This window comes from Glandiceps talaboti, chromosome 2 (assembly GCF_964340395.1).
Source record: "Glandiceps talaboti chromosome 2, keGlaTala1.1, whole genome shotgun sequence".
NCBI lineage: Eukaryota > Metazoa > Hemichordata > Enteropneusta > Spengelidae > Glandiceps > Glandiceps talaboti.
In genome coordinates, this window is record NC_135550.1 from 27654920 (window position 1) to 27682283 (window position 27364).

The window sequence follows — 27364 nt, forward strand, 5'->3', positions numbered from 1 at the left end:
AACTATGAAAAATAATTGAAGTTGTTAATCTATATAACTAGGTAGTTAATACACTACAGTGCTATTCATATAAAGACATGTGTTTTATTTAGAAACTTGTAACGGTCACACAAATAGAACCAACTATTGTTTGAAGGAAAAACAGTTGAAATAGAAATCATGTAGGCACATGTCACAGTTGCTAATTTTTGATAGACACCATGTTTTGAAAAAATTTATGCTGCCAGTCCACTTTTTGAAGTGCTGTTATGAAATTTGAAGAAAAAAATTGCATTTTATGGAAAGATGTTAATGACATACTTGTAAGTTGTTGGCGGTGATAATTATAATGTTGGTTTTTTTTGTCATACGACAACATGTCTGATTTACAAGTATCCACAGTCATTAATATTTTATGTGTAACCTTTGAATTGTATCATATAATTTTGTGTTTATTGAAAGACTTGTAATGTGCCATTAAACAGCATTTTTATAAACTAAGTGACTAGAATGACTGCCATTTCATTTTTGTCACTACTCTGAGCTTTGGATGTTTTCACAAGGGATCCGTTGATCCCGCTGTGCAAGCCTACTTTCTCAAGGGCCATTTCAATGTCATGAAAAACTTTACTAAAATGACTCCCAAATTATATTTCAAAGAAGCAGTGTGTTTCCCTGAATGTTGAACACACTGAAACATTTCAATTAGTGTGTATTAACCCCGGCATGGCTACAGTATGTCATAAAGAGTACACTGTCCTCGGCCCTCATGAACTCACAGTTTGAGGAATGTAGAAATGTAGAAAGGTGAAAGCCTGTCAGCCGTGGCGTTTGTGTGCTATAAGTGTCAATGAAATACTGTGGAGGAAATGAAGTAAAAACTAAAATGACAGCTGATTTGTGAAAATGTGACAGTAATTACATATTCTCCTCATTTGTGGAGACAGAGATGTCTATCTTGGAGGAATTCTGACTTGCTGTTGAATTACATGTTTCAAACCAATTATGATTCTAAAATTAACAGAAAGTATGTCCTATATTGTAAGATCAAAGTTATCACGATGGAAATCTCCATAAATAATAATTCTTATCTGACTTTTTATCAAGCTTGCTCAACTTACTAAATTGAGCTGTGAGAGACTAACATTCCTATGGTGTGGAATTTTCAGATGGTGGTGTTGATAACAGTATTGGCTCAGGGGAAGGCACCGGTGAGGAGGACAACGATGACCCAAGTCGAAAGAACAAGAAGAGGGGGATTTTTCCAAAAGCAGCAACGAATATCATGAGAGCATGGCTATTCCAGCATCTAACAGTGAGTTTCAAATTCAACTATTTATTTATTCTATTTGTCTGTATGTTTTCCCTTGTGTTCCCTTCTATGTTTAGGGTATCAAATAAACCAGTATCTTCTGCTGTCCTCCACCAAAAAGTACGGAGGTTACTAAAAATCTAAAAATATACCAAAGGAAAAAAATATATTAATACAAATAATTCAAGGATATGTTTCTGCTGTTTATACTACAAGTGAAACTAACTATAGAAATTGTGGGTTTGGATGCTATCTGTGACACCAAATATTTTATGGAAAAAATAAACAGAGTATTTTTATCATGATATTCATACTGCTATGTCAATATTAGATAACATGCTGACTTCCTATACCACAGAGTTGGAGTGGACAGCTGACCTCATAATTAATTTCACATTTGACCATAGTTACACACAAATGAAATATTTCATAGCAAGAAATTGATAACTACATGGTTGTAGAGTATATGTGTTAAAACAAGCTTTCTGAAGTATGCCCAAGTTGTCATTATTATAGACTGTTGTTCACACTGGTGGTTTGAGTTATCAATACTTCTACCATGTTTAAGTTCTTGCTGACAATGCCTTAGCCAGGAGTAGTGCGTCAGATTACAGACAACGTAAAGAGAAACATTGAATTTGGCAGACTCGCTATAGAAAACATTAGTGGCTTTTCGACTCTGATAATATTCATAATAATGAAATAGCGGGCCATATCATCCCTTTTACAATGTATCTGACAGAGCAAGTCTCAAGGTAGCACTTCCAAACGCCAAGAGAATTTGCAAAGTAACGGAATTTGCCGTGTTGTTGTTCACCTAGTACTAAAGACAGAACGACAAACAGCCATTATGCAATTTGGCAGCCTGATCTTACGACCCCTGCCATATTGATTTATGGTGGTAAACTCTCACAGCAATTGGCCCTGTGTATTTTTAAACTGACAGAGATGGCAGCTGTGGGGTTGTACAAATTTATAGCAATTGGGTGCAGGAGGCCTCAGTATATGCGTAGAAAATGCCCCGAATAATCCTCATTCCTCTCAGAGATTGGTTGAATCGTGCAATCCTTGATGCTGCCGAAACAGAACAGGTGATGGATGAGATTGCATCAAGAAAATTCAGGCAACGGAAAATGAAAAAAGGAAGCACACTGGCTTTCCAATTTAAAATCAGAGAGTCTATTTCCAAAAAGTGCATTCACTAGCTTTTTTTCGTCAAAGAGAGTATGAATCTGCTATTCTCTGTCCATCCTGGCAAAAATTGCCACGTTTTAAAGCATTTCTCAACTAAAGCTGAAAAATTAACAATGGGGCTTTTCATCAGAACTAGCATTGTCACATAGAAATGACAAAACAGATGCATAAAAATAGAGTCACTTCATATCTTGTCTATGTGATGGTGTCAGTGGTGTATAAGCAGAAACACTTGAAAATGAATATTGCATATGAATAGGAGGGGGCACTAAGTGAAAAATATACTAGTATTACTCTGACTCACATTGTTGAATATGTAGCCTTAGTGTCAGTCCTGTCTTTGTTGTTGGCAATCTAGCTGTTACCATATGGTAACTAGATGATCACACTCATAACAAAATTTGAAAAATGATCATTTTAGATTTATGATTTTAAAACTTTAATGTTTCAAACAAATCAATAGGAGCACGATCATTGTGAGAAAAAAATTGTGGTGTATTTCTAAGATGAAAAAAGAAAAATGTAGTTTGATTTTAAAATGTGAAAACATATAACTATTAAAACCTACACTTTTCATTCTTTTAGAAAATGATATAATTTACATTCAAATACTTTAGTGACAAAATATTTCTTAATTAAAATCATCTTTAGAGTTTTATTACTTGATTTGGTTTTCCAGATCTGGCTGTCAAAATAGATATTTCAAAAGAATTTGTATAATGGGGGAAGGTAGATAGCTTTTGTGTTGTATGTTGTTTGATGTATAAAGTGTCATATTTTTTTGAATTATAATGTAGTTCTACACCAAATGAGAAAATTGACAAATATGTGTTGTGCAAATATGGTAGTAATTATTATTTAAATGTTTGCATTTTTGCTTTGATTGTATTAAACATTGATGGAGGCATGATGAATAGAACGTCCAATCGACCAAAGAATTGACCTGAGTCGTATATTCAATGTGTCAAAAAGCATGTTACATTTAAATGAAAAGAAACATTTCATGATATTTTTAGACTGAATTCATTTTTACATGGTTGATGAAAAGGCTGTGTTGTCATTTGAAGTAGTTTTAGAAGTGATAGCAGTTAGGCACATTTGACTCCACCCCTATCAATGTATGTCCAAAAATGAAATATTATCAAAAAAAATTAATTATCTTAAGCCTTTTTGCCGATAACTTGTATAAATAGACAGGTGAATTAATGATTTCAACTTTCTGGGGTCAAGTGAGCAGGGTACAGTTGGAGTGAAAATAGTGTGCATGTAAGCACACTGTCTGTAGTGTAATCCTGATTAAAGGTGTTTGTTTACCTACTACATTGACACTATTGTAGGGTTGTTATTTTTTGCCTACCACTTCTGTCTGTAGACAATACCAAGGTTAATTGATGGCTGTTTGGGACCACAAATCAGTCTCAGTTTTTTGTCTAATGTCAACATAGCAGGACAAGAGTGTTTATTTTTCATAAAGGTCTACATACATGAAGTCAGATAAATCATCACATTAGATTAACAAAGTGACTGTTTCCGCATAGAAAAGTGACAGGATTAAAAAGTTAATGTGTGTTTTTCATGTTTTCCTTTCACCTTGGGTAACATGGGGTATAACTGTACCCAAAGTTTCACCTCAGTATAAGGTCATAATATGTGTGGTCAATTTGTCAAACCCACGTCATAGCCACTTCCAAAACATGAACACATTTTGTATCCAGTCGTGATGAATGTGATAATGATAAGGATGATGAATCCAGCAATTTTGTTGTTATATTTACAACACTACTTTTAGTTCTTAGGTAATGCAGATGATTTAAACATCATTTTTATGACTGTGCTAATTTCTAGAAAGAAAATGCAGTTTCAAGTATAAAAAACTCATAATTAGAACAGGTATAGCTGAAATGAAGTTTGAAAACTGACACCAATTCAATTTCCTGTCAAAAATGGGATTTTGCCGAAATAATTGAATTTGAAAATTTGATGATAAATTTTGCTACTTTTTGTTTTGCCTTCAAGTGAGTTTTCTCTCTTTCCACTGTGCTGTACTCTGTGGCAAACCAATTAACCACAATTGTCAATTTATTTTCACCTTTCAAATATAATAACTATATTCCCTCCTATAGGTGATATTTCATCCCCTTTTACCAACATCAGATTTGTATCAAACTGGATTTTACATCAATCTAACATATGTACCCAGAATCTATACTTGCAACTAAACAGAAAGACTCAGAACTATTTATGCTTAAGCAAATTTTTAACCATTTTATGAGAAAATAATGACACCAACAATTGTTGAATTATCAATATTACGAGATCCTAGAAGTAATTAAAGAGTAAAAGAAGTGCATTTTTTGACTGATTTACAATAGAAAGTTGTCATATCATCACAGTTATTTTGATATGTTAAATTCATCAAAAATTACAGAAAATTTAGACAAAAACAAGAATTAGAATAATTAACTGAGTAAAAAGTCAAATATTTATAGTGAAATTTCGCTTTACATGGTGCATTTTGTGTGACTAACTATTGTGATTATCAGTACTGACTCAGCAGCCATGATAGAATGGAGAAAAATCGTACATGACTATATCAGCTGCTAGAAATGATTCAACATTCACACAGTGAAGGACATGTGAACGTGATAATTGTTCAACTAATAGTACAAGCTACATAGGAATCAAATTATCAAATCTTATCTCACAATATTTATATTGAATTCAACGATTCATTTCAATATATCAGTGATTGAGAAGTCTGAGTGTCGCTGGCTCATAAATAGACTAGTCTTCTTTGACTGCGTAGTATAAAAGTCAGTGCAAAGCTGATGCTGAAACAATTGTTATTACTGGGACGAGTTGAAAATTTTAGTTGTTACATTGCCGTTGTTAAGATATCAATGTCGTCACCTCAAGTTAAACAAGAAAGCTGGACTAACTTGAGACAATATAATCAAAATGAAGTGCACACACAGGCCAATTTCTACGCTCAATTTAGCCTGTCTAATTTGTTAATTTTCACAGGAAAACAGTCTCATCTGCCTGTACTAGAAAGAGGTGTTTTCATTTGAAATCCCCAGATGGCCACAAGATCATAGCATTGTAACTAACCCAGATGCATTGCTAACTGACAAAAAGACAGGGCACACCAAATGAAATATTCATGAATTCTAGAGGAAAGCCCGGAAAAGTTAGCATTAATATTTCAGAACATATTCATATATGCACACATTGTTGGTATCCCCGCAGTGACAAATAAGAAAGGCAATCAGCTGGCATCAAATTGTAAGCTAACTTGGCGTAATAGTTTTATTACTAAATACCTTATACCTTACTCCTCATCTATATTAAGATAATCATCATCTTGTCCTTCATGGACATATACCCTAAATTGAGATTTGTTGTGTTTTTCGTAAAAACCTTTCTCAAATGGACATGTGACTACTTTCAGATTGAACTTGCAGTTCAATTGTGCACTCAGTTACATTTATTAGTTCGCATTTAATAGCTATGAGCTGGATTCCACTCTCAATTTTATACACCATAAGAAGTGAACTTTTTAAAATTCTACAAGATAAAGTGCAAATTATTCATAATAAATACTTAAAACAAAGGAAATTATGAATGACAGAGAAGTAGAAATTTATGTTGACCCCTTGAACTGAATATTCCTTGAAGTAAAATACTTTATCGATTTACAGTTACACTAAAACTAGATATCACTGTGTTTACTTTCCTATTAAACTGTCATCAACTGAACAAACTAAATTATTGAAATTTTGTGCAATTAAGTTACTGATTATAACCTTTGAATACTTATAGAATATCAAGTAGAACATTTTTTGTTATTTTTACAAGTAAATTTGAAAAATAAAATGCCTAGCATGGTACAAAAATCACAGAAACAGAACCGTACTACAGAAAACAGTTCCTTGTGATTTGAAAATTAATTTAAACGTAGAATTAGCTGGAACTGTAGGGATTTAGGGAAACATGCAAATATATGGTGAAATCGTTGATACAGACAGACAGTGTTAGTGTGGTCCAGACAATGATTTTGAAATATACAATTTGAGTGAGTCTGCATCATGTTGTTAATATCGGTCTCTTTATTTAATGAACTGTTGTTAGTTAAACTGTAGGGATGATTAACTTTTCCTCTCTTTTATCTTGTCTATTCTTTAACAGCACCCCTACCCATCAGAAGAACAAAAGAAACAGCTAGCCCAAGACACAGGACTCACAATACTGCAAGTCAACAATTGGTAGGAGTTTTTCTTTTCTTTAATTAATTTGTGTGAGTGTTGATGTTAAGTTGAAAACACTATTCTCTATTTCAATTAGCAGTTATGTAGGAAATTACTTGTTTAGGTGGTGTAACTGTATCAGCATTGATGTGATAACATGGTAATTGCCGGTATGTTGTTGCCTTTTGTTTTCAATACATTGTGTAACGGTGAGTCACTTTTTTTGTATTCAGTGGTCGCTGTTTTTACTCTCAATACACCATTCTTTGTTAATGTGAACCAATTTGTGGAAACACCTAGCCAAACAACAGTGTTTAGATTCTGTGTGATAAATACATGTACTTGTATTGGGCACCCAGTGATTTTTCATTCAGTCTAAAAGAAGTCCATGTTGTCAGCATTTTCACTTAGAGTGTATTTTTCAAGAAAAAAAAGAATTAATCAAGCTAGTAGAAGCACTTTAAAGTGTACTCCCTATTAATAACAGGGTGTCCAAAAGGCGATATTTCAAATAGAAAAAATCACACAACACTTCTCTCTCCACTTGGATGTGAATTGTACAAAGCTGGGATGTGTTGTACGACATGTTTTCATCGTATTGTATTGAAAGTGACCAGACGCTAGGACACAATCATTAGCGGCTATTGAAGGCAAGAAGTGTAGGAGTCGGTTTGAGTTGTTGTAGAGTCCCCAGTGAGGCTAGCGAATGACACTATGATTGATGTTGATGGTGTCATACTGCATTGTCCTTTGGAATTTCTGCTCTTCTAGCTGTTCGTGTCCCACTACACCAGGACTACTTTCCATCTGTTTGATGAATAGTGATAGGTTAATTAATGATACCCAATAACCTTAACTAGCGTTTATTAACAGATCCAAAAACAAGTCTGAATCCACCAGCTCTAGACCTCAGACTATGCACTCTTTTTTCTTTTAATGAATACAGCTCTTGCTAATTTGGTGTTTTGAAAATTTCCATTCTCCCCAGAGTCATTCTGGTGTCTGACTACGAGGCATATTATATGTGTGACTGGCTAAATTTAGACGCCATTTTAATGAAGGAAGTAGTACGGAAGTTGAATTTGTTGTCCAAGGGAAGTATCTTGGGTTTCAAACTTTAATGTACAGAGTCTTAAATTTCCTTAGGGTTGGGGATGAGTATTGGACTGGTGTCATTAAAAAGACACCAGAAACCATGCCAAACCTTTTCTATAGACAAACATCCAAGGACATTCGCCTAATGTGAGTCTTTGCATGCTTGGGGAGATATCCCGCCCTCTTAATTGCATACTTTGAAAATTTCTAGATTGAGCCAGAGCATACATGATTACATTTTTCACTTTGTGTAGCAAATACTTTGGCCTGCAGTACAGTACAAGCTTATGTCTATTGTAGTCTAACATTAGCTTCCATATGAAAAATTGATATACTACATTTATCAAAGTCCAATACTGTGGTCGAAAATTAAGATAAAAGATTTGGAATGTTTCATCTTTTGAGGCTGACATAATTATTCAGCATTGTATTACACCATTGTCTTCTCCAACTATTGGAAATAATGTTTTCATTTGTATTTTGAATGGATGTGTTCTGATCGTTATCCAATATGCAAATGTTGAGTTATGAATATTCAAATTTTCCTTTCAATTTTGTCCTTGATAGAGATAGTACAGGATTACAAAATTTGCCCATATTGTAAAAGTAAAACATGAAGATTTTTTCTTTTTTTTTCATGATTTTGAAAAAAATGTACAGTAGGATAAATTTTGTCTAGTTTTTCTTCAAAAATTCAAAATCTCTACAAACTTACAACATTCATTCCAATATTGTATTTGTATATAAATGAAGGCTTTGTGAGTTTTGTTTACATTATGAAGGCATTTGTTACCATACTGTTTGTAATTTTGACAAATTCTGGTCTAGAGCAGATCTTGTTGTCTTGTTTAAATATGTAAAAGTACTTTTTATCAAAATTTACTGTAACAAAAACAGATTTTGTAACAAATATCATAATTTTGAAGCATGTTTTGACAGCCTTTCTTTCATTTTCTGTAAAATTCAAAATTGGTACAAAATAAAGTACCTAATTTGACATTCTAAAAAATGTAATTTGTAGGATTTCTGACTTAAAATTTTTGCAAGGTCTTTTATTTTCTGCAGTTCATAATTTTGGAAAAGATAATAAGGTTAGCATGCGACTCAGGGCAAGGTGCAAATTCCTGTCACACCAGGGAATTGTCGGACACACGTGTTCTACTGACAGGAAAAGTGAGAATTGACGATTGGATAAGAAGTTTGCTCTGAATACTTCTGTCAGTTGTCTTCCTGTGACTTTTGATGCTCCTGTGCATTTCCACTAAATAGGTTTGTCTTTTTAACAACTTCATCGGTCATTCACGATGTCAGACACTGTCAGTCATTCTTGTGTTCTCAGTCCTCTTGTACTCTATTACACATTCAAGTAGATTTTTACAGTAGCCAAATGTTGTAGTAAAACAGTGTCTGCTGGGAGCTGAGAGTATGATGCAGTGACTCCCACTTTCAAATCAGTATGTACACATTAAAACATGGCTGGAGACTTGTACAATTCATCATCATGATCAAGAAAGTGTAGCAGGAATGATATGAGTTTTTTTCCCCGTGCACATGTTATAGTAATAACACACCACGTTGGGTCTACAAAGTTCAAGAGTTGTATTGATGTAATAGATGCATTTTATGGCGCAGTAAAAGAAGTTAAGGTGATATGCTATCTACCTGTTACAATTGGAAAGTGACTTCAAATTGTTGGCAATTTTGACACTGATGTATTTACGACCAAAATAGCTGTAAAAATCACTGGCACCTAAATGCTATTTAGAGCTAAACTGTTGTATATGTTCCTTGACATGTACAGCTTAGCAATTGGTCTCGGTTTTACCAAGTCATGACTAGTGCAGCATTTGCTCCTCAGTGTTTAAATTTTATGACTTGACACCAAACTACTACCAGTTTAAAAAATGATTAATGGAAGAGAGAAAGCAGTATAGCTCTGTACTTGTCACTTGGGGTGGTGTGAGTTGCAATATGGCATCAGATAGACCCGTACTTGGACCAGTTTTTTGAACCACTGGGAGAAAAGAATTCATAATAGATGACCTCCAAATCTGAACTAACTTAAGCCTGCTTGCCATTTTCTAATCAAATTCAGACTAAATTCCAGACTTTCAGAAATTTCACTCTTGAGAGCGGCCAAACAATCTGATTGTGTGGGTCTGATGAGAAGCCATTTCAACTCGGAGTCATAAATCAACCAAGTAGGGGGAGCAGCTTTTGTCCAGACCAGTGACTGCAAAGATTTATACTTGTAGGTGAAGTGATAGTCACAGGGTTGTAATTAAAGAGTTACTAGTCAAAAGAGTTTATCAAGCTAATACTAGTACATAGAGCTCACAACGTTCTGGAAAAAAAAAGTCCCACCCCCGTTTTTCTTTTTGAACAGTTCCTTGTGTCTAAACACAGCCTGTCCTTGTGTGGCCTTCTAATGGTTGGTTGTAAGTTCTATCCCAAAATAATTAATTTGAGGCAATTCAGGTGCATTCCTATGTCAACAGTTAAGAGTTATTTTTGTGTACCAAGTAGGTGTATGGTAAGGCTAGGTACCAGGAGCTGTTATAGTGCCAGTCTTCAAGTAGTGTACTGAATATTCATGAAGTGGAGTACTTTTGGAGTTGTTTGTTTAGTACATTTTATTCTACTTCCAACTGCTGTCCGATGAAACTGTATGTTTCACAAGAACAAACAAATGGTGTGTAGCGTAACATGGCAAAAAGTCAGTACGGGTTTATCAGTTGGGAATGGAGGTGAAAGTTGATTTTTCTGGTTGAGTCTATCACTGTATGAAACTGAGAAATTTCTCGTAAAGTAATATCCCAGAAACAGTGAGCAAGGCCCGCCAACATGTTTTTATAGGAATACTTACTCACCAGATATTCTAATGAAATAACCCTTTAGAGTAATTAAATTCCCATGAAAGCTCTATACTTTGCATAGTAATAGACAACTCAAACAAAAAACGTCTGTAAAACAGCCTCAATCAACTCACTTCCATCAAGAATCAGGGAGTACAGCCTTGCATCTTTTGAATTGTAAAGTGTATTTTTCAAGTTGTGTACAGAATTACTTTGGAGGTTCGCTGAGCTACCTCATGGGTGAAAATGTAACTGTTTTTTTAGGCTATTGGAATGTTTATGAATGGTCTTGCAATTGGGTATCACCGAGGGATTGCAGGAGTGTAGTTGACTTGTGACCCAACTCCAGTGTGTGTAAAGCAAATACAACTGTTTGCATTTGGGAAAGTTGTAATAGTGGGTTGTGCCAGAGTACCTTTGTATAAAAGGCTTAATACTGCAAACTATTGTACCCACAATCAGGGAAACTAACAAGTGCGATTGATCTAGTTGTCTTTGAATAGGATAGTGTTTGCACAGCTCGGAGTTAGGACAAAGACCGAATAAACTCTGAAGAAGGTCACGCAACTTGATAGGTTGTCACTATTATTGAACCAAGAGCTGTGCTTGGCACGAATTTAGCAGTCCGATTGTCAGAATGATGCGAACTCCAAACACTAGAGTGCCCTTAAGAAGAGGAGAATTGTAGAACTGAGAGACATGATATATCAACTATTGTACAAGAAGCTTGTTGACGACTCTTACACCTATTACAGCTAACTCAGTCACAGTTTAGGTTCACCAGGCTCTACAAAGTAAACTTTGAAAGACTCACGGCACAAAGTTGGCCATGATTAAACTCAGAGATGAATGAGGAAATAGGGAGTTGTAAAAGTCTTGTGTTAGTAACGGAGTCACTATCAAAGTCTGCCATTACACTCTTAGACGTCTTGGTTATGGCTTAATAATACCTTGATGTAGAAAGTGCTCCGAGCACTTTCCCTTTTCTTTCTAACTTCAATCACTCGGTGACTTAATTGCATACAGTCAGACACCCAAGTCAATCCATTGTAACGTCAAGCCATTGGACTGAAGTACAAAAAAACTAATAATATCACACAACATCAGGAAGTATTTGTAGCAATCACGACAATATTGTGAAGCCAACTCTGAAAGTGAGTGCTTCAGTCCAGAAATAGAAAAGAAAAAAAAGTGAAAGGAACTGAGATGGTGGTGATGTTTTGACGGAGGTCCAATTGGACAAAAGACCAATTAGTGTTGGCTGCCAGCTTGTCACTGACTCAAGACAGCCTGTCTATGAAAAACTAGCATCTGCAGACAGTAATGGTAGGGATAATGAGAGATAATTAACACAGGAACAATTAGATGAAAAGGAACTAAACTCCTCAGATAACTCTTTCATTTAATGCATGAGTTGAGGTAATAGTCTTTATAAAAAAAATCCTAGGCAAGCAGTTGGAAGCAATCGAATGCTGAATAACATTATAGAATGTTTAGAAGGTGGTTTTAGTCGGTAGACAAGCCAACTCAGTGCAGGTGGGGAATCCGCTTTGGGGATTACTCTTCTGCGTGCTGGTTGTCACTTGTTGTTGTTTTTCCCCAAGATGGTATTTAGTTGAAAACACTGAGAAACAATTACAGGGTTTTGTAGAATTGTAAGGAGTTTCAGAGCTAACAATTGTGCACGCATTTAGAAATGCAAGAGAGGTTAAATGTGATTCAGAAGAAAAGAAAACTCCGTCCTTTATGTGAGGAGAATGATTAAAGAAGGCAAGTTGTGTAGAGGCTGAGAACCTCTCACAAAGGTAACAAGCATGGCTAGGCACAATCATTACTGGAAAAAAAAGAGAAATCTTCAGCCATGTCCCATGGGAGTGAGTGGCCCCAGTGTTTCACCCCAAGAATTTGTCATCCAGTCTGTCATCTGCCTCACTTTGCAACAGCTTTTGAAGGTCTCCGTATTGAAACGCTGTTTGACTAATTCTTATAGCACAGTAGAACAGCTGGTTGGTAGGGGAGACGAACAGAATTGTAAAGATAAATCTGACGCGTCATCTCAGCTTGGCTCAATTAATTAAATCGTATTACAAATTGTCATTTTGGGTTTGCTGAAACTCTCATCTATATAATGAGTGTGTTTTGAGGCTGTCCTATTCAACAAACCTCTCACTTATACACTTGTTTAAAGTGACAATGAATTCACTCCCCGTCATGTTGATTTTCAAAATATGCTAAAAGTCAATTAAAACACATGCTGGTTATAATGGCACTTTACATCAGGTCTTCACACTCATACCATGTTTATATAAAGCTAATCCAATATCATGTGAAATCATGTATGACAAAAAAAAATACAATATTTTTTTGCAATTATACTTTTCATAACTATATATATAAATTTTGTGTTTTATAAAGGAAAATATTTGTGTGTTTCCTAATTATACTGTGATAAGTATAATTATAAATTGTATATTTTCCAGCTGTAGGGTTTCAGTTTGTGAAAATGAAAGAGATAAAAGTTGGTGAAAAGAGAGCAATTGATGACTATCTGTATTTTCCGTATCTTGCCAAAGCCTTATCCTAATTGGAGGGTTTTTCACGAGTGCCATCTCCAATTTAAAAAAGAAAAGAGATAAACTTGGTCAACTTAACCGCCAACTTTAAACTTTCAAGCATGGATGAGTTTGGTCAAATGGACTGCTTAATATTAGGGTTTACTTCAATCTCGTCTTTACATCAATTGAAGACCAGTCAATAACATGAAGGGCTCTCAACAAAATTGAATGCTCTCCGCTGCCACAATTTCATATTGATAAAATCAAAACTTTCAAAAGGGCAAAATTATGTTTTTCATTCTCTTTACTCAAAAAAAATTAGTTCTTCTACACACAAGTTATTATATGATAGCTTTGGAAAATTAGAAAAATGAAAATGGAAATTGCAAGGAAGAAATTACCCCAACGAGAAGCAATTGAAATGACTCACATAAGACTGAAAATTTCCAGGGGAATTTCTGAGGACAAAAAACCAATGATGGAAAATTTGAGTTTTCATTTCGGGCTACTTGAGTAGCTTCTGTGCTCATGAAAGGGAGAGAAAATTAATCATTGCATATCTACATAATGTAAGGGACTTTCAATTACTATCACATTTTTTATTGTAAAAGCCATTCATGTTTTGAATGGCAAAAATCAGCTCTTAGAGGCAGAGAAGACTTGATACCTACCATTACCAATGTATACAGCTTTATTGGTTTTTTGTTCAGTGTATATCTTTGGCATCAAAATTGAATTGATAGAGATAGGATTTAGGTGCAGAATTTTTACTTGCTATGTAATTTATGATGTTGATATTAAAACCACAACTAGTACTCACAGCAAAAAGCAAAGATGTCCTACACTAATTGAGGTTATCCCCTGCACGGAGAGATAAAAGCAGTAGATGGGCAGAGCTACTTTGCTAATGGCTACACTTTGCTACTACTCTAAAGTCCCCATTTCATTTGAATGGAAACTGAACATACAGTATCATATTTTACATCTACTCAGGGGAAAAGTTTTCTTTTCGTAATTTTCTTTATTAATTCAGACTTATGGAACTTAGCTGGCTTTTGACTCATTTATGATTGTCTTAATTTTCAAGGTCTAGTCTAGCCAGAAAGGAAAAGTTTGTCATTCTAGTTTCAGCTCATAGTTGCTAGCTAAAGTCAGTTATTGAAGTTTGCTATATCTCAATGGTTATTACAATTCACAGCTATAACATAACTAATAATTCCAACTACACATATATCAATAATGATATTGCTTGCAATTTGAGAGTGGAAAAAGTTAAATTAAGATTGGATTTATTTTGTAAATGTCAAATTTCTTTTCTCTTTTGTGGAACTCTTTGACGGCCAAATATTTGACCATTTAACACTGTGTTTTATAAAAGTCTTGCAAATCTATTTTCAACAATAAGACAAAAAAACAGGGTGGGTCTCCATGTAACTATTTTGTTTTTCTTAGCAGCCTTTAATTATTTCAAAGAAGGATTGCCGACCCTTTGTTTCCATTGACACTCCTTGTACCACGATATTGAAAGAGCAAGTTTCTGCTTCAAATGCAGACAATTGGGACGTTATTCATTGAATCGTTTGATGTTTTTCCTCTTAATGTACAAATTATAAGCTTTAAGTCATCCTTGGTTTGTCTGTGTACGTAATTAAAAGACTCTTGTAATTTTGGAAATCAAGGGATAAGGAAGAGTGGATGTCGCCCCAAGCTACGACAGGAGTAACCCTTTTAAGCATTACTTTTGATTATCCACAGTCCAATCTGACACATCTTTTTCACTATTTTGACAGCCTAGGTTATAACCTGATGAAAAATCATTAGTAATTGTGACATAATTCTTATAACTGTTTGCACAGCGTGTCCACCGAAATTAAAATAGACACCTTGCCTGCCTTCAAGCAAAGGTATGATTAAAAGTGACACCTCTTGTTGGTTAACGACAAAAAAGAAATTAACAGCTATACCAATTTAATTCCATTCTTTTGTACACCTGTGTTTTTACACTGATTTTTATATATGCATAATTTAATTAATTTCTACCAGCTTTCCATTTCTTTTCACATTACATCTATATTTGCCTTTTGGGCATACTTCCATTCAGTGTAAAAGGATAAAAAAAAGTTGTCGTTGTTTACATGAGCTGTGCTTCACCGAGCTATGTGTGTGTGTGTGTGTGTGTGTGTGTGTGTGTGTGTGTGTGTGTGTGTGTGTGTGTGTGTGTGTGTGTGTGTTTGTGTCTATGTCTCTGTGTGTGTATGTTTCTATGGCTGTGTGTGTGTAGTGTGTGATTGTGGTAGAATCCTAAGTGGGAATAAGTGCATAGTAACTATTACTTTTACTAGTTAAATAGGGTGACTGATGAAGTTCACTCATCTAGTTTCCAACTAGAAATAGTATATTAATGACAATTCTCTTATGGCCACTGCAGCTTCAGCAAAAAACATCCTAGGAAACAGAGCTGAATTGCATAAAAAGCATTCATCTCACTATGGGATTTGAGATGACCCTCGCCTGCCTGCCGTACTCTGATTTAATACCATCATTGGAGATTAAGACTAATTCCCTCAGCTAAAACCATCCTCCATTTTTCTATTAGTCCTGATTATGTAGCAACGATCCATAAATCTATACTGGCAGAATACATGAGCCAAATGAACCATTTTAGGACCGGCACAAACAATGCAACTAGAGAAGCAGAAAATGTGGGCTTTCAGTAGAGTAAAAAGTGCAAAATTCTACTTCGCTCACTTATCCACCATCTTGGAACCTGTCTGATTGCCCTTGTCTTTGTTCTCCCCATTTCAGCTGTATGCCTAAGTCAGATTATTGTCTGGCCACAAACGACTCATTTTCCATTTCATAATTTGTCTGTCATTTCGGAGTTGTGTTCGCCTCATCAACAGTGAATATTAGAGTCAGTCTGGAGGCAGGTTGGTCTACCTATTCTCCGTTGCTTTAAAGCAGTGTATAGTGATTGAAGCTATAATAGCTAACAGTAGCTGCTCTGGAGAGTTTTGATTTTTGATTACAAGCTAACTGTAAGTGCTGTGTAGACAACCTACCAACAGGCTACTTTTTGGTTTACAAGAGTTTCTCTTTGTGTTATTTTCATCCACTTCATGGTGTTGAGAGCGGCTTTTTTTCGGTAGGGGTGATTTGAAGAGTGGTTGTGTTATTTCTGTAGTTGATAGAGTTCTCTGTTTCCACCTGTTATTGGCATGTTGGTTGAAATTCTAGCTTAGATTCAGACCTAATGACAAAGCACCAATTTGCTTGATTATGTACAGAGACATAGCCTTAAGGGAATAGTTTGTGAAATCAGCCTTTGTGTTGTGTAGGGTTTAGGCGACTTTGTAGTAAATCCATTCTAGTGTATTCAAGCATATACAAGTAGAATGGGGCTCGGAGTCTGCTGCCTGGAAGTCAAAATCTTTGTATTATTCCATAGAAAAAGAAAGCAAAGTAGTTCAAAGCACAACTGTTTGTTTCCGCTTGGCCTTGCCTATGCATGTTTAGAGCCAGACCGCCTCCCCTATGAAATACAAGGGGTGTACTATGGGGAGTAGTATGGGGATTAGTGGTAGACTTTGACTACGATGGCGCCAAACAGGCATGCGCCCTCATTAATCATAAATGGCTAAACACTGCAAAGATTAACAAACACGGCTGTGTGATGGAGTCAGGCAGTGAGTTGGCTACTCCTCACACTTATTTACAGGATACAATTGCAACTACCAGAACAAAAAAGCTGGTGGATGAATTTTTAGGCCTTCTCTGTGTATACTATTGCAATGACTGTATTCTTTGGCTATAGATTAAGTATAGCAGCGACCTTTTCATGTGGAGGTCATTCATAATGGCTGGCTCATCCTTGGATGTAATGTTAACATATGGTACGTAGTCTGCCACTCTGTGACATGTATATACCAAAAAAAAGTATTAGGAGAACAAAAGAGTTGTATTGCCATCAAACAATTGTACATGATATACAGACATGTAACAGCAATGCTGCCTCCTGGCACTGGTAACATTTGTCTCCTGGCCAAAATTGTTTTCTTTTTTCTCTTTTCAATTTCCCAGAATAATATCATTCTATATCAGTCATCCATTTGCCTATTCATGCAGGGAAACTGAACTGTTCTTGCAAAAAAAAAAAAAAAAAAAAAAAAAAAAAGTAAATTGGCAGCTTGCCAAGTGTTTAAACTAATGACACCTTCATGTGAGAAAAGAAAGCAGAAACAGTCAAACTGGCATGAGATGTTTTATTTACATTCTGATCAGCTCAAGGAAGGTGTCATAATTTAATTACGCTCTGTTTGTCCTAAATGTCCTAAATGTGATAACTTTCATAAATACACAGCTCAATCGGCATGCCAGGGCCATGGCACTGAATACACATGAAATGCCACACTTCTTTTTTAATCTACAGAATTTGAGCAAAAGTAATCTTGATGTCATTTCATGGATTTTTTTATATCTTTATATCAAAGTTGGATTTTTTTCTTAATACAGGTTTATGTCGTAAATCATTATGACGTACACAATCCTTGTAAATGTTAAACTCTGTAGTTTTTTTAATCAGTGAATATCCAGGAATTATAAACATCTTTTATTCATTTCATATTTATATTTCCCTAGTATTACATGAACATTTTTTTTTTTTTTTTTGGGGGGGGGGGGGGAGGTGACACTCTTTACTGTTCAGCATTTTCATTAACTCACAAATAGTATTCAATGTGATAGAAATTTTCAATAAACCGTTTGTCATTTTTTGATTGGTTTCATTATTGTTTGATGACTGGATGAGTTTAGAGTTAGGTTGCTATGCATGATAATACAGGATTCCTAGACCTTTAATTGTCATATTCGCTTGTAAATTTTTGTACACAAAGGCTGTTGAAATCATTGTTGACTTTGAAGGGCTGTAATATAAGTCAATTTGAAAGCTGATTGAAATTTGAAAATTAGAAATTTCAGTCATGTCAGAAAATCAATAGAAATAATATTAGGGACAAAAAAAAAAGTTTTTAAAGCATGGGACATTTTATAGTACAATATTCTAAGTAGTTTTTAAAGATATTGCAACGCAAAATTTTGCAATAGTGTTTAGAGATAAAATTTAGTGACATTTTTTGACTTGCTTCATTTTCAGGTTTATTAATGCCAGACGACGTATTGTGCAGCCCATGATCGACCAATCAAATCGAGCAGGCAAGTCTCCTGTAGTCACTGTTTTCAAGTCAAGGAGGCGTAAGTCATCATCTAGTCAGTCACCTGGGGGTCCCTCACCTGGTACGTTGGACTGTTGATTTCTTCACTCCACTCATAGTAGTGTTTCCTATCAAAGATATCAGACAGTAGAAATTTTAGCGTTTCCTCATTCATTCACTCATTTCACAATTTGTTTTTATCAAGATGGACATTTTCGTATGATTGTCAATCTTCATTTTAAATATTCACTGAAAAAAAAAATTCAGGAAACCATTGTTTGAGAGTTTGCTTTATTTGGTACCAGGCCCGGGGATCTGGTGGACCTGGCGAGGAGACCCGCTTGGATGTTGTACACTTTAACTAACACAACCCACCACTGCTACATTACTATAGTGCTGCTGATGATGTGTGTCTTAAATTTGTGTCTATAGCTGTATGTAAGAGCTAAGGTTAAATTCACACGCTGAGACACAAGAACAGTAGAAACATGGCAGCTTATTTAAGTGCTTGTTTGGATTGGTTGTGTGTGGATGACTCCAGAGATGAAAATTACTGAGGGAGCCCCAACAAACACAAAATGCATTTTTCACTCCAATATGATTAAAGTTTCACAAAGCAAATGGATATGAAATATGTATTGTGCTAGCCCAGTGTTATCAACAGGGACATTAACAATTTAACACAGAAACATTGATGCTAAGATACCATGCTTTAATATAGTTCTAGATGAATATGACTCTTCACAACATAAAATGCCCTCTGTGCAAATGAATTCTATCAGCACAGTTGAGGCAGTTGGGGAATTAAGTCCCTTTTGACATCCCCAGTGACACCTCGCTTTAGAATGCCTTCTAGATGTTTTTGAATTAAAGACCACTGCAATTTATTACAGTATAATAACATCCATTTAGTTAGGTTACAGCTAGACAGGCCTAGACTCAATGTTTGATTTCACGCCAAACACTCAGAGAATAATAACCATGTTTTTGTTGGCCACTAGGTTTGGCTAGATTTCAGTATTTCAAACAACAAAAATACAGTGCTAGTGCATTTTAGCCAGTTTAGAGTTTCCACCCCACCCTACTGTTGAGTATATGTAGGTTGACATATTCAAACACTGAACATGTCAAAACACAAGATAAATGGTCTTTCTATGCAAATCATCTGCCTTGGCTTTTGGCTTTGGGTGACAACTTACATGTAGGAGAGGGCGCTGCTGGAGCGTTAAACTCATAAATTGCATACTATCTTTGAAATTGAAAAATTTCACTTTTTCATTGGACCAGGTATTCTTAGCCATAAAATCACTTCCCCTCATGAATGCAGGCACATAGCATGAAATAACAGCCAGAGAAATGGATAGAGTTAATTGGACAAATGAAATTAGCTGGAGCCATACCATTGCTTCCAGCATAGAAATAAATCAGAAGGTACAAGAAAGTGGCGAGACTGACCTGGGCTTAGAGAAACTGATGTGGATATGAACAGGATATTGGGACTCCCTCTGTAATTACTAAGCATGAGTGTCAATAAGCTGCAATGTTATATTAACTCAGTTGTTTTCTTGACTGGTTAGGTTATGTTCTATATTGTTGCCCTAGGGCTTGTCTTAATGGCATTTTGTGTGTGTTTCTGCTGCGTAATGAATTACTGGTCTTTCTTTAGTATTAGACTGCACTTAATTTGGTGTGCATGTGAAGGTGAAAGTGTATTGCATGTCGTATCAGTTCTATATAGATAAAAATATATATATATATACCTTGTGTCCTTCCTGTGTCGTGATTGATGTATTATATGTCTTTTTTTCTGTTTCTTTTTCTTGTTTTTCACTTGTAGTGGGTGCTGCTGGTGCACCGGCGTACAGTCCCGATAACCAGGGTTTGGGTGGTTACATTATGGACCCACAACAACCGCCTATGCATTTACGGCCACCTGGTAATGATTGTGACAATCAACTTTATTAAAAGGTTCCTAGCCTTCTCACTCTGTTATATATCCATTTCCTCTGCTTGTAGAGAACCCCCTTACAGCGCTAACATTGACACATCACATCTTTTCTGCCATGGTAAAATAAAATTAAAGAAAGTAAAAGCCAAATAGAAATTTTTATAATTGCTAACTTTAATGGCCTTTTCCTGTAACGTTCATACATGTAATCTTTCTGTTCCACTTAGCCTCAGGTATACTTTTGTAGCCAGATGATTTGGTGAGTACAACATTTGTACAGTACAGTCAAAATGCACTTCCAAAAAAAAGAGAAAAGTCATTTTGACTGAGAAATTAAATGCAAATTGCTCCCCTATGCGCTGAAAGGGTTGACACTACTGCCCGGATAAGAAAATTAAAATGTTGAACATCTTAAAGATGAAGACTGAAGACTGAACTTTGTGTTTTTGGTTCACCCAGTATAGACGAGATATTTGGAATATACAATCACTTATCTAATTAATTATTGACAAGAAGTATATTATATTGACATTATTTTGATATTGGGGGTGATCTCATCCTATTTTGCCATTTTATATTGTCTGTGACATCAATAAATGTGGTGTTCAATTTAGAAAATACTTTTTATTTTGTCTGAAGGAAGTAACATGAAATGATTACAAAGCATCTTAAAGGTTTAATGTGCCCTGCAGGCATGGCATTACATTATGACTGTAGAAAGAGGACAGAGCTCTGGAGGGCTTTACTTCAATTCTGATTATTACAAAGAAATGGATTAGTGGAGAATTTATTGGCCCAGCTTTTCCTGGAAATGGCTTCTGCCAATCTTTCTTGTAGTCAGGGGTGCAGGGGTCACACTGTTGGGTCAAGGTTGATGAGTAGCTGACTTTTACAGTTAGTATCGCTATTAAAGAAATGGAAATTACAGTTCTAAATTAGATTGCAACTCCTAGTACGTGGGATTTCTATCAGAGCGTAATGCATCTTCCCCCAGGCGAAAATAGATCAAAGCCAATGGCTTACATGCTGAAAATCAGACAATTGTGAGGTCTAAGTGATGCTAAATTTATTAATAGTGGCAATTGACAAATGATGCCTGTGAAAGCAAAAAACTAGCTTCCTATCGTCTCACTGATGAGTGTTTTGACTCACGTCACTGAACTTATTTGGTCTGATGTGGGCAACAAGCACCCAAAAGTCAATTTGAGTAGGTATACTGGATATGCCATCCATAACCAGAAATAGTGCCTATGAGAGTTAGTCAACCAAGACAGTGTAATACGACTAGATGGGTGATACACCATAAAAGCTAAGGGCAGTAAAACCTATGGATTAAACATGTCATAATGATACATGACTTATTATTTGCTTTGTTGAACTGCTGACATTAGCTTGTCTTCATCACCTGCCAATCATTTTCCATCGTCATGGTAACTACCTCATAATAAATTATTACCTTGACTTCAGCTGATCTAGATTTCCTATTAATTTCTTTGCTATTGTTTGGTTCCATGCTAATTTCATAAGTCCATGGATAAAAAAAATTAAAGTATTTTTATATTTCCATCTGTAATGTAGGTACTCAAGGTATGCCAGGCACAGACATGATGTCACAGTCCATGCCAATGTCAATGCCAATGACAATGACATCGGGAGGAGGAGGAGGTGGAACATATTCCCACTCTCAGATGTCCCACCATCAGATACATCCTCAAGTTCATTCCTCGACCATGTTAATTCCTGGCCACCCCCATGCCATGATGATGGCACATCCTACGCCAACCCACCACCCCCATGGAATGTCGGGAATGAGCAGCATGAGCGGAATGACCAATCTTCAACAGGCACAGAGTCCCCCCTCATTAATGAATCCAGCAGATATGAACTCACAATCAATTATGGATATACACTCTAATTAACCACAATAGAAAGTCACCACCAATTCAAATTAGACCCAAGCAGTGTTTTCTTTATAAATTTTTTTTTGTCTTTTTTTTTAATCCTTATACAGACTCAATTTCGAATTCAGGGTATTAGCTAAGACTTAACATCTAATGTAAAAAAGATTCTATTTGAAGAAAAAAAATACAACTTTTTCCAGCTGCCAAAAAAATATATATAATTATTCAGGTTTAAATACCAGGCTGATCAGTCCATGTGGTATAATGAAAACACTGCTTGGAGTGAAATCAACGTGTAATGTACAAATTACATTGTGCTGCATACTGTAGTTAGCTTAAAGCATACAGAGATTGGTATACGGAAGTAACAAGTACTGCACTTGCAAAACTCACAGAAATTTGCAAGTTTTAAAAAGAGTGTTGGATTCTATGTACAGCCAAAGAGAGAAACAATTCTGAAATTACATGATTTTATGGAGCATCCTGGATGCTAAAATGACTTGTATTATCAAAACCCACCTATTGTTTTAAAGAAATATATGTACAGACATCATTTCCAAAAAAATAGTACTTTAATATTGAGAAGACAATTTCTTCAGTTGAAGAAAGGAACAAATGGCAATTGACGGGGGGATGGGTACTGTGCATATGTGGTTGTGTCAGTGGAATTCCATATTTGACAACCAGAATGGGCTGCTCTGAAGGGTTTGTATATAAAAAAACACAGAGTTTTTGCCCTTTCATTCATTTTTCATCCCACCTAAGTTTTCATACTGTAAGTTCATTTTGTTGTGGTCAAAACTTCCTGTTGTGATAGTTGCTGTAAGCATCTTGAGGACTGGATTGATCATACAGCGCTTTTTTGTACAGTGAGTGTATTTTGCCTGTGTCTCACATTATTGTGCAAAAGCCAAATATGTGTATAAAGCAGGGTCTATTTCTGAGCCAGTCTTTTTTTTGGTGATAAACGAGAGAAAAAGAGACACAGGTTTAATGTGAAAAATCTTGTATGTAGTTGGTCAGTGTTGTAGTTTTCTACAAAAAAAAAGTATGTGTGTTTTCTGTGGTGAGAATGATAGGATAACCATTCATATGAATCTATAGGTCCAAACAATATATCGTTTGAGCTCACAGCTGCACGGACTCACCTTGCAGCTCTATCTCATCTTTGTTAGGGTTGTCAAGCTCTTCACCAAGTCTCCAAACAAGTCAAATTACTGTGGCACAGTCTGTGCAATTCCTTGTCTTTCATCAGCAATACAAAGTCTATATACTGTAAGTGCAGTACAAGAAAGAGAAGGGGCGACAAGAAGTGGTTGACAAAGCTAGATCTCCACGATGTGTCGCGACTCAGGCACGGATTGACAGTTCAGTAAAAGCAACCAGTCTGCAATTTCTGTTTACTTCAGGCTGCAATTCTGGCAACTAATTCTCCCATCCATCAAGTGTGGCGGCAGTAATTGTCTTTCCTTTAAAAAGATGATTTAATATATTTTCATTGGGAACGAAGAGTAGTTTTCCCTTTCACTCTCTAAAGTATGAGAGTGATAACTTCATTTTATATATTGGGTCGAAAAAGTGCAATCCCATGTACTGATTATTCATACAGTTTAAAAACTGCCAAACTCTTCAATATTTGTATTCCCTTTACTTCTCTCTAATTACTCTACTACACTGTTCTGATTGCAAATTTCGCAGGTGATGTAACCATAGTAACAGTAAGAGAAACACATCTATGATCTCAAGTCTATCTTCTAGATGGCAACTGGTTGCTTTCTGTACACTTTTTCTTTCTCTTTACTCCAGTGAATTTTACTTGAAAGTCGGCGCAATAAGCAATCTCCAACATAATTTTTAACGTCGAAATCAGATATCACTATTGAAAATGTACTTAAAAAGAGACAAATTTACTGTGATCCCAGTGTTGTGATTTCCTTGTAGTCTTTTTTTTCTGTCTAGGCATTTTGTGTCAGATCTCTTGATGGACTCAGTAAAGTCGTCACCGGATTCTTACCTCATAAAGCCAAAAAAACACGTAGTCTTCAGGTTTAGCAAGAAGAAACACAAACTTTTGTAGTTGGGTGCGTAATTTAAAATGCACCCATCTTTTCTTTTTCTCAGTTTTTTAACCTGTACATAACTCAGAGGCTGCCAGCGTAGTGTGTGTTCTTAGATTCAACTTTACGCTCACTTCTCTTGCAGTAAAAAATAAAACAAGTTAAAATGGGAAAAGTAATTCTTTTTAACATGTATGATTTATGACTCAAAGTTTTATAAGCACTTCTTTTAAAGGAGAAATGGAAATATTATATTCACATTAATTATTTGTATTGTATTTTATTGTTTCAAAATCTATCTTTCGTTTCTTTACTTCCCGGATAATATGCGGCTTTTTCCCCCTCGTCTATACATCTGTAACCAGTCATACTTACCACTCTCTGTGCTTTTGAGTCCGTTATCGGAATAGAACCCCAGACTCGTATTCTCGGAGTCACGTCGAGTATATGTCGCTTAAAACGTACACAAGGCTTCACTTGACAACGTTGAGTTTTCACTAAATTTCGGGAGTGACTTCTGTATTGATAACAGAATGGCCACCGATTTTGGAAAGCATTTTTTCCGTTTTTTGTCATTGTAAAGCGCATGAATTTGTAAATGAAAAAAAAATCTATTCTAATTAAAATTATTTGATTTGCCGCAAACTTATGTGTTATATAGATTGCATTTGTTGACGTGATTGAGTTTATACTGTGTGACGTGTGTGCTGTGTATGGTACTGTTACAGACTGGTGATTGTCTTTTGGATGACCTGGCTGGTACATGGTGATAATATTTTAAGTTTTTAACAACCTAAATTTACACCATCGGAAATATTTTTGCATAGGGCTAATCGATCAATTCTGAATGTTGGCCCGGACATCTCCGACCCAATGACGGCTCAAATTATACTCTTCATACAATCGCACCATGGAAGTTGTCGGGTGGATCCAAAAGAGTTTTCGATCCTTGTTTCGATTCCAAAGCAAAGAGGTGTTGAGTTTGTGTTCGATAGAATATTTGTGGTGCTTTGTATATTGTAACCGATTCAAGACATTAACATTGACTGGGGACGTTCAGCTTACGTATGAAGTATTCATTGGACGTATTAAACGTCGGATATAGTCGTCAATGAAGTATGGTCTCTTGGAATTCAGGATAAAGTCGGAGAATTACAAATTCCTCTCCCTCCCTCCCTGGGTGCTTTCCGTTATTTCTTTCTTCCTCTATATGAATGAATGTAAAGGGGCACTGACTGCTCTAAGATTACGCGAAAGAAGGTACAGGTTGTATCAACCTCTTTGTGTGTTCGTGAAACATGTCTATTCGAGTTCAAACTAATTCTGTCGCAAAGTTTAACCAATAAAAGTCGTGAATGGTAGACATTTCTATGTGTGTGTGTCAATTGACCTAGCTGGTACATGGTGATAACACCGTCAAGTCACAACCCCAACAACCTAATATCATATCATTCACTATTGTTCACAGGATTCATTAACAGGAAATCTGAGTAAACCCTGACTGAAATATCGTTTTACTTCTTTTCCTTCAACTATGACGTCTGCTATCAGTAATCCTGCTATTTCTTTTTAAATTTCAGTCATAAAAAACACCCTGGATTCGCCGAGTTCGTTTTCTGTTAGAGGTCAGAGATAAGAAAATATGCACACAAATATGAGGGATAACATACCAAAAAAATGTAGCTGGACGTTGTGTTAGTGTTGTTAATGACCAAACATTTCAACAACAAAAATGGTGATATTAACATCGACGATTCGTCACAGCACAAAGATATGGGTAGTTAAACGGAATATACAAGATCGTTACTTAAACATAGGTTGAATGCAATACGTATTATGGCTGAGAAATACATTGCAGTCTCGATATTTTAAATTCTTTCGTTCTTTCCCTCCTCGCTTTCTTCTTTCTATCTTTATTTACTGCCTTCTTTATTTCTTTAAAACTTCCTTGGCTACCTGTTTCCTTTATTTCGTTATTTTCGTCCGTTAACAGAGCTGCGGCACTCCCTTGGATTTGACGTGGTTTTCTATACTCTGTTCATACTTCTGTAGAAGTTAATTAGTCCCACATAACAAGTACAAACTGTCGCATTCATGTCCTGTCTGTGGTTTCTAAAATAACTGTCTCTTCAGATATAATATCTCAAGAATAAATCTGAATCGGTTTATTTTCCTCGCGATATTTATTGCCAACTGTTCACTATAGTGTGATTTATCCAAAGGTTTTCCGATCTTTTGATTTTAAATCTCGTGTTTTTTCCTGCCATTTCTTACAGAACACATCTACTGATTATAACATAAAACTGCCAATTAAAATGAAGATTAAAAGTGACTTCTCCTGCAAATCCCTTCGTCTGTTTGCTATCAATTCTATTCTCCTACAGTTTTGCTCAGAGAACGATATCACCGAGCGTCGGAGAGGTAACACACGGTATCCCGGACTTCGGAGTTTCAGAGGACAGAGCATGTCGGCCAACGCTCGGATATTATTGTATGCTTGCGTCAATATGATATACTCACGAATGTAGATTTATCATCCCAAACTAACCAAACATTGGGCTGATTTCTTTAAAGTCGCCAAGGGAAATACTACTGTCACCTTCTCACTTTTCACGCAGAGGTAATTCGCGTGTGGTTGAAAATCAAGTAAAACAGGTGTTTCGTCCATGTCACCAATGTCACATATCAGGAGAATTAAAATATATATTTAAAAAACCATGAAAATTGACAAAAGTTAATTGAACAATAAAGTGTATTTAGACAGTACGTGGTGTGGTAATGATACATTTTGTACTGTTTATCGTAGATAGGTTAATTTTAATGGGAAATTGACATGAACTCATAAATCGTGGTCGTCTTGCTTCCTTACCACCCTGTTTTCTATTATCTGTCATTTGTCAACCTCTAATCAGTAGAAATACTCTGGTTGGAGTTAGAAGGCCTGAAAAAAGTATATATATTTTGAAACTCACTGCACTAACTCATATTTGTGCACCTTAAGCAAAGGAACA

The 27364-nt window shown here is 35.6% G+C and overlaps 1 protein-coding gene across 8 annotated transcripts in view; it reads left to right on the top strand.

Moving 5' to 3' along the window:
* LOC144447303 (homeobox protein Meis1-like) overlaps positions 1-24992 on the top strand; it is a 44429-nt gene extending 19437 nt beyond the window's left edge. For 4 of the 8 annotated variants that reach the window (XM_078137266.1, XM_078137236.1, XM_078137246.1 and 1 more), the window contains exons 8-12: positions 1149-1294; positions 6674-6750; positions 18390-18529; positions 20285-20383; positions 21974-24992. In XM_078137266.1, the coding sequence (XP_077993392.1) occupies positions 1149-1294; positions 6674-6750; positions 18390-18529; positions 20285-20383; positions 21974-22314 (803 nt within the window). In that variant the 3' untranslated portion in view covers positions 22315-24992. Of the gene's footprint in view, positions 1-1148; positions 1295-6673; positions 6751-18389; positions 18530-20284; positions 20416-21973 lie in introns of all 8 variants that reach the window. The other 4 variants (XM_078137282.1, XM_078137298.1, XM_078137275.1 and 1 more) reach the window with 3 other exon arrangements.
* The last annotated feature ends 2372 nt before the right edge of the window (positions 24993-27364 follow it).